Source organism: Alosa sapidissima, chromosome 5 (assembly GCF_018492685.1).
Source record: "Alosa sapidissima isolate fAloSap1 chromosome 5, fAloSap1.pri, whole genome shotgun sequence".
Taxonomy (NCBI): domain Eukaryota; kingdom Metazoa; phylum Chordata; class Actinopteri; order Clupeiformes; family Clupeidae; genus Alosa; species Alosa sapidissima.
This window is the reverse complement of record NC_055961.1, coordinates 29006252-29013805: the sequence shown is the minus strand read 5'-3', so window position 1 is coordinate 29013805 and position 7554 is coordinate 29006252. Positions and strand designations below refer to the sequence as shown.

The 7554-nt window shown below is 39.2% G+C and overlaps 1 protein-coding gene across 1 annotated transcript; it reads left to right on the top strand.

Moving 5' to 3' along the window:
* The first annotated feature begins 1188 nt into the window (after positions 1–1188).
* On the top strand, positions 1189–2237 carry LOC121709764 (trace amine-associated receptor 13c-like). Its single transcript, XM_042093368.1, has one exon. It carries the CDS (start codon positions 1236–1238, stop codon positions 2235–2237), a length of 1002 nt encoding a protein of 333 aa, XP_041949302.1. The 5' UTR covers positions 1189–1235.
* The last annotated feature ends 5317 nt before the right edge of the window (positions 2238–7554 follow it).

The window sequence follows — 7554 nt, the reverse complement described above, 5'->3', positions numbered from 1 at the left end:
ACCAAAGCCTAACACACTGGCTTGCTTAACGGAAACACACACTCACCAGAGATTCAATGATTTAAGACACAAACGATCTTCAGGAGTAATAATTCAACCGGAAACGTCTTCTTGAAAAAGTTAAACAAAGGATTAGTTCAAAAATAAACGGTGAAGTGTCGAAACGTTGATAAATCTTAATCTTTCTTTCACTCGCAATATCTCTGAGCTTCAGGAAAAAACGCAGTTGTGGACTCTTCCTCTATGTGCAATGCACTCGTTCACATGCAGCACAGCGCCCCCTAATGGACAGGGGGCAAACGCTACAACTACATTCAATAACCTAGTGCAATTTATGTGGGTTACACTAACATTTAAAAAACATGTTAAATTATATATATTTTGATATATGTCACACCTGCAGGACCAGCCAAACTATGAAATAAAATCTGACTTATAGTCCAGAAAATACGGTAATATTCGTGTTTCGAGTTGCAGTCGGATTGATTTAAATATTGGGCAGGAGTGTGTGATTCTGTGTGCGCATGTTTGCCAAACGCTTATTTCCTGAAAAAAGTCTAGTGGGGCTACATACCCATTAAGTTTCATGTGCCCCGGTGTTTTGGTGTCATTGACACCAAATTCAGGAAGTTGGTATGATCTCCTATATACTACGAACTCCTATATTCTGTATCTCGAAAAGAGAAGAAGCAGTCAAGAGGTCCGCTCCAATTTTCTATTGAAATTGTAAAATTATATTCAATTTTCTAATAATCTTTTTTTTGCAAGTCAAATAAATGCATATTTAAGATTTAATTTAGAGTTGTATCCTGATTTTGTATTTGTGTAATGTAATGTTGGATAGAAAAATGGATAATTGGGTGTTTGGGAGATTCTTGGTATGCTCAACATATCTCAATAATGCCAAACTAGGAAGTTGGTATGAAAGTAAATGCTCACATGCAATAAAAAACCTTACATATTAGTATTATATGCACTATATGGACTAAAGTATTTGGCCATTGCACCCACAGGAACTTCAATGACATCCCATTATATGTTTGATCATTATGGGTGGGCCAGACTTTGTTATTAATAGATAGCAATCCACATGAGGATCTGAAAAGTTGTTTTTCACAGCTGCCATTGTTTCACAAACATATAAATACAAGGTCAGTATCTGAAGTAATCAGTAGAAAAGTTGGGTGTGCTGCCAAGCTGGGACAATATTATCGTCAGGACAACCAGTCACGGTAATGGAAGACCCCTGGAGAGCTAATCGCTGCTATCCAGCCCTGAACTCTTCATGTACAAAGTTTGTCAGGTCACAGGCACTTTACATCATCATGTACATATTTTTGTCTTCAATATCTGTGTCCACTGTTCTTCTAAATTTGCTGGTGATCATCTCGATTTCTCACTTCAAGCAGCTTCACACTCCAACCAACCTGCTGATCCTCTCTCTTGCTGTGGCAGATTTATTGATCGGACTGACTGTCATGCCTGTGGAAGGGTCACGATTAATTGAAACATGCTGGTATTTTGGGGACACGCTGTGTAACATATTTCCGTTCATTTATTCAGTGGCTGTTGCAGGATCTCTGTGGAGCCTTGTATTAGTTTCCATTGATCGTTTCATTGCCATCAGTGATCCTTTAAGGTACTCATGGAAGGTCACACACAACAAAGTAGTTATAATTGTTGTTCTTAGCTGGTGTTTTTGTCTACTTTATATTTTCTTCTTTCTTTATGACCACCTTACTGAAATGGAGCCTCACAGGACATGTCACGGAGAGTGTCTGTTCACAGTCAGTTTCTCATGGATTGTTGGTGATGTTTTTGTGTCATTCATTGTGCCATGTTCCACGGTTATAATTTTAAACATGAAAATATTCTATACAGCTAAGTATCATACAAAGGTGATTAACTCTGTTACAGAAAGAGAAAGGGCTGGTAACAAGGACACAATAACAAGTAAGAAATCCAGCCGTAAAGCTGCAAAAACAATAGGGATACTCGTTACAGTTTATTTGCTCTGCTATATGCCATATAATTTAAGCATTTTTGCATACGGCACTGACTCATTATCTGATCTATTTAACTGTCTTCCATGGATTATGTATCTCAACTCCTGCATGAACCCAATAATATATGCTTTATTTTACCCATGGTTTAAAGTCTCAACCAAGCATATCATCACCCTTGCAATACTTCATCCAGGTTCCTCTTACTTCAATGTAAATTCTGATGTGAAATAGCTGAATTGACACAATTGTTTAACTCTTGTAAGGTGTTCATATTTTTGTTACTCAGCCAATGTTGGTCTGTTGGACCCACCACATTATTAGGTTTTTAAATCAATACAGCCATAACAATTGATGAAAATTACTTAACAGGTGTTTACTTTAGCTCAATTACCAATGTAATAGACACCATTTATGGTTCATATTTGTCATTTACCCCTGTGAGATCACGTGTATGATCATTTTCGGGTTTTTTTGTGAGAAAACGAGGAACAAAGAAGAAAAAAAACAGAAACAAGATTTTTGATCATTATTGGTGCTTATTTCTTAGAACTTAATCAGGTGAAAGTACTTGAAATGTAACAATTTTGTAACTTTGTGGGAATAGCAGGTGCAGAAAAAAACATTCCCGCACACAGACACTTACACTCAGACACGCACATACAGATGCCCAGACACACACAAAGACACACACACACACAGCGGGCCCAGTTAGGAGTAGGACACAGTTAAGGTACATAGCACCTACAATTACCCTCGGGTCCTGTAGACCCTAACACCTCATAGTTATGTGTAGGGGGGTGTACTGTGTGCAGTCATTGAAAATAAATTATTTTTTATGTTCTTCACAGAAAATAAGCCAAGGCCAATGAGTCTGAGTTAAAAGAAATAATAAATAGCATAGGTAACTTTTAGCTGTCTGGTGTCTTCAAACTTCTGTTACGTTTTGTTTCACCTGGCAGCTGTATTCAGCACTTAACATTTTAGCATTGCTAGCTCTAATGTCAGCCGAAACCTTTTTTTAAAAAAAAAACCTTTTTAATTCAGATAAATGCCCAGGACACAGAAGAATCGCAGCAACAAGTAAAAAAAGAAGTATCAATTTTATTAAATAAATATAAATAGTCCTTTAAAATAACTTAAAAAGATCCATGCAAATTGTTACCTTAATTGTTTTAAGTAATTTCAACGCAAGCGTTTTTTGGAGTAAATATTGTGAGACTTTTATAGTTCATTCATTCAACCTTTATTTCATGCTCGGAAATACAGTTGAGGGCAGTCCTCTTTTCCAATGTAGCCGAGATACATAGTAATGAAAATATAAGGCCAGTTTAGGCCACTAACAAATCATTGTAGGTGAATTCATAAAATATCAATAAAACACACAATAAAATAATTAGTAAATAGATAATTAAAATACAAATACAAATAAAATATAACAATGTGTCCAATAAATGGCAATGAGGTAAAAGTGTAATTAAGAGGTGAAGTAAAACAATTACAGACTGGGCTGGGAGATTTGAAATTAAAGCTTTAAACTGGCCATAAGAGATGAGCGAGCTCAGACCAAGGGACTGTTGGGCTGAGTTCCAGGTTCTAGGGGCATCAAAGCTAAAGGCTGTCTTACCAAGTTCAGAGTGAACATTGGGAACTCTGAGCTGGAGATGGTTAGAACAGCGGGTATGGTGGACATGTGACTGCCAGAGTAGTAGTGAAGAGATGTAGGGTGGGAGTTTACTCATGATGGCTTTGTATATGTACAGCAGCCAGTGTCTGGAACGTCTTTCTGATAAAGAAGGCCAACCAATTGTATTATACAGGGTACAGTGATGAGTGTTATAGATAGAGCCAGTTACAAATCTGATAGCCGAATGATAGACAGTGTCAAGTGCTTTGAGAGAAGTAAGGGTAGCATTGTTATAATTAACATCTCCATAATCCAGCAATGGCAAAAAGACAGCTTCAACAATCCTTTTCCTACGGAGCCCCCCGGGTGACATGGGGGGGAAAAAAAACATGGGTTAAAAAAAAAAAAAAAAAGTCATGGGGAAAAAATACATGAAGAAGAAAAAAAACGATGTACTTTTGCGGGATCTCGCAAAACTTTTTTCTTTTTTTGGACTTTGCTGGGCATCTGTCTATGCGTAGCTTATGCCCTATGGCCTATGCCTTGCCCATTATGTAGCCTATGCACAACAAAAGGATTGTTGCCTCTGCTGCACCTTCCCTGTCTGGTTGAGGAGATTTCTCTGGACAGCTGGACCTAGATGTATACTCTGAGAAAGATCTACCGCGGCCGCCAAGCTGCTGCAGACCTGCGAGCTGCCATCTGCCTTTCCTGGAGTCTGGATTGTGCAGACTAGCTTAGATGCTAACGTTTGAAACTACGTTGAAGAACTGCAATCTCTCGGAGCATCAAACTGTCGCTGTCATAAGTCCATCGAGTTGCTGATCTGTAAGATCGCCCACTACTTCAGATGGTTATGCCAGAGAGGGTTAAAGCGGAGCATCAATGATCTTTGGTTATGCTTCCAGTGATCAAGACTGCAGTCTAACTGTTACAGCGCGTAGCGCTCTAGAATCTTTGGTTACAAGTAGGGCTTACTAACCAAAGATTCTAGAACAGAATCTTTGCTACTAACGTCACTTACTGAAGGCCTGTTAACGTTAAATCAGAGAGGGTTAAAGCGGAGCGAGAGGCACAAACGTTCGACAATTTCCGCGTTCGATTATTGCAAGGGGGAGGGGGGAAAATCCCCCTTTATGCAGACCAGAGTAAACCCTCGCTGCACTAATGTCAATGGAGACTTGTGGAATTTTACCAATAAATTGGTCATTATGTCTTTCTGGATTTGTTGAGGGCTTTTTTGGAACATTTTGTCATAATCTGTAAGTGTTTGGGATCATTTCAAGCCTAAAAGTGTAATTTTTTAGTGTTCGGATTTGTAATAAAATAACTTAATATCAGACCATGCTGCTGCCAGTTACTGTCCAGTTGTTAGCATGCTAGCTAGCCTCTTAGCTAAGGTAACATTTTAAACGGAGAAGTGTAATTTCTTTGAAATGACAACTAGCTGAATAACATTACTGACATTAGTTAAAGTCGATAGTTTATACTCAAGCGAATTTGGAACAGTATATTAAGTGTAAGCGAAGTCCTTCAACTACTAGTCACTTGTTAGCGCATATCTGTATTGCCATAGCTACTCCCATCCATTTGTATGGCGTTTTAAGCTAGCGTTAGCTAGCTAGCTAGCTCGGTACACATGACTACACATGAATTAAATTATTTATATAATGTCCTAAAGAATGATTCATTGGTATCATACATGATTATAGACAATGATATTGTGAACACAATTATGTTTATCTGTTCTTATTGCTTATTAAGAGAGAAAGTTTATTTAGTGAAGTAAGGTGACACTCCCACTTATGCAGACCGGAACTGTCCCATTTTGCTCCCATAGTAACGAATTACGTTGCTCTATCTTGCTAGTAATCAAGGATCTTTGGTTAAATCCTCCGGGTTGGTCTGAAGACACAGCTGTAGCTAAAGTATCGAACACAAAGTCAGCAGCGCCATCTCTAAGCTAGGTGAATGGCAACCGTGGGTAAACATGATACTATGATTGCTCTATCGCTATTGCGTTTTCTGGGTTTCCTGGATAGGCCTATGACGGGAGGGAGAGGGAGACACCTGCGTGCAGACACACACACACACACACACACACAACATACAGGAACATCACAATGCAACTAACTAAGCTCGGCGCTACAATTATGATCAAAGGCCTATGCAATTATTGACAGAATTTAACGGACCTTTGTTCCTCCCGGTTTGCTCGTTCGGCCCTCTGATATGATTGCCATCTGGCGGTAGTGGTTTGTGGGCCTATTGGGGTCAAGTAGGAAGCCCAGCAAGTTCCAAAAGTAGAAAAAAACTTTTGCGAGATCTAGGTAGGTCTTTTCGCTAGGTAATCCGTATGAAATGAGTAGTTCAGTTTGGTACTTGTATACAGAAACTTGCTCAATTTTGTTGTCGTTTAGGGTGGTGAGATGCAGTTTACTAAAATCAATGTCCCTTGCCCTTGTAAACAGCATAAATTTTGTTTTATTTGCATTTAAAGGTCACATTCACTGAGAAACCGTTTAATACTTGTTACTTTCGAAATACTATAGCTCACTCCAAGTTGCATATGCATGCTGCACGTGAAAATTATCTTCTACCCCCATTGCCCGCATTAGCCAATGAAAGAAAATACATGGAAAAACAAGCGAATCAGAAAGAGCCCTTCCCAATGACGCCGAAGGGAAACTGACTATTCATGGCCTCGCCCACCTTGGCTTGTGACCGCCTACAGGAAGACTGGAAGATTTTGCGGCTAGGGGATTGTCTCTCTGCAGCTAGTAGGAGCTAACAGCAAGTTGCCAACATGGCGGAAAAAAAATCGTGCCTGTTTTATTTCTGGCAATAACACATCAATGTTGCATGTCTTGCCTTAGAAACATGAGTTGAGGAAGAAATGGTTCGGATTTATCGTTGGAACACCACCACCGAAGTAGTGCAACATTAGTTCTGTGTTCCAATGATTTCGACCACACTCACTGCCTTAGAAAGTGGTTTTGCATCGATGTTCTGAAAACCTGGTTCTGTACCGTCATGACGATCGACCAGCAGCTCACAGGCTGTAAGTACAAACAAACTTTTCCACCTAACGTCTGTTACAAAATAGCATGTTCATATTCTTCACGTTAGCATGCATGAAAAGGGTACAAGCTAGGCTTAGGCTAGCCTATATTACAGGAAGCTACACCAGGCACGTAACTGAAGTGTTCTGTTCGCGACGTGTAAAATCAGAGAATGCCTAATAGGAAGGGCTCTGGTAAAATCCATTAGAGGAATGGTCTATTTTCCCGAACGTAGCTACAGGCCACTAACACGCCAGGTGTAGCTACTTCCATTGATTAGGCCTATTGGAAGCTAATTGTTGCAGTACATAACGCGAACGGAATGCTTCAGTTACGTGCCTGGTGTAGCTACACTCATAAGAAACTGACCACACTACCCAGAGATTTAGCTTGTTGAACCTATAATCTTCTAACCTAAGCCTTAAACCACAAATAATAATATTAGCAACAATATTTTATGCTCAACTAAGTACGGGTATTGTTCTAGTCTAAACAGGGAAAATCAAAAACACAATACCCCTGCACTATTAGGCTAAGTTGCTATCACTAGAGCTCAGGTATATACACTTCAGTCTAATTTATGTCTTCTTGCCATTATTACATTGACATACAATGATGTTTTGTTTGATTACTTGCTGTTTACTTAGTGTTTTGTATGTCTTCCAGAGCACATCCTCATGTCAGGCTACACAGCTTTCTAGCCTACATTAGGTCATCACGTTAGAAGCAAAGGTTTGTGATATAACTTTTATTGTTGAGCTAGTTAGTTTCTAGAAGTCTTTTTCTAGTAGGCTAATACAGGTTCTTATGTGCTCGTCAATGTTTTGGAAAGTCATGGGTTTCTTCAGGTCACTTTCCACAG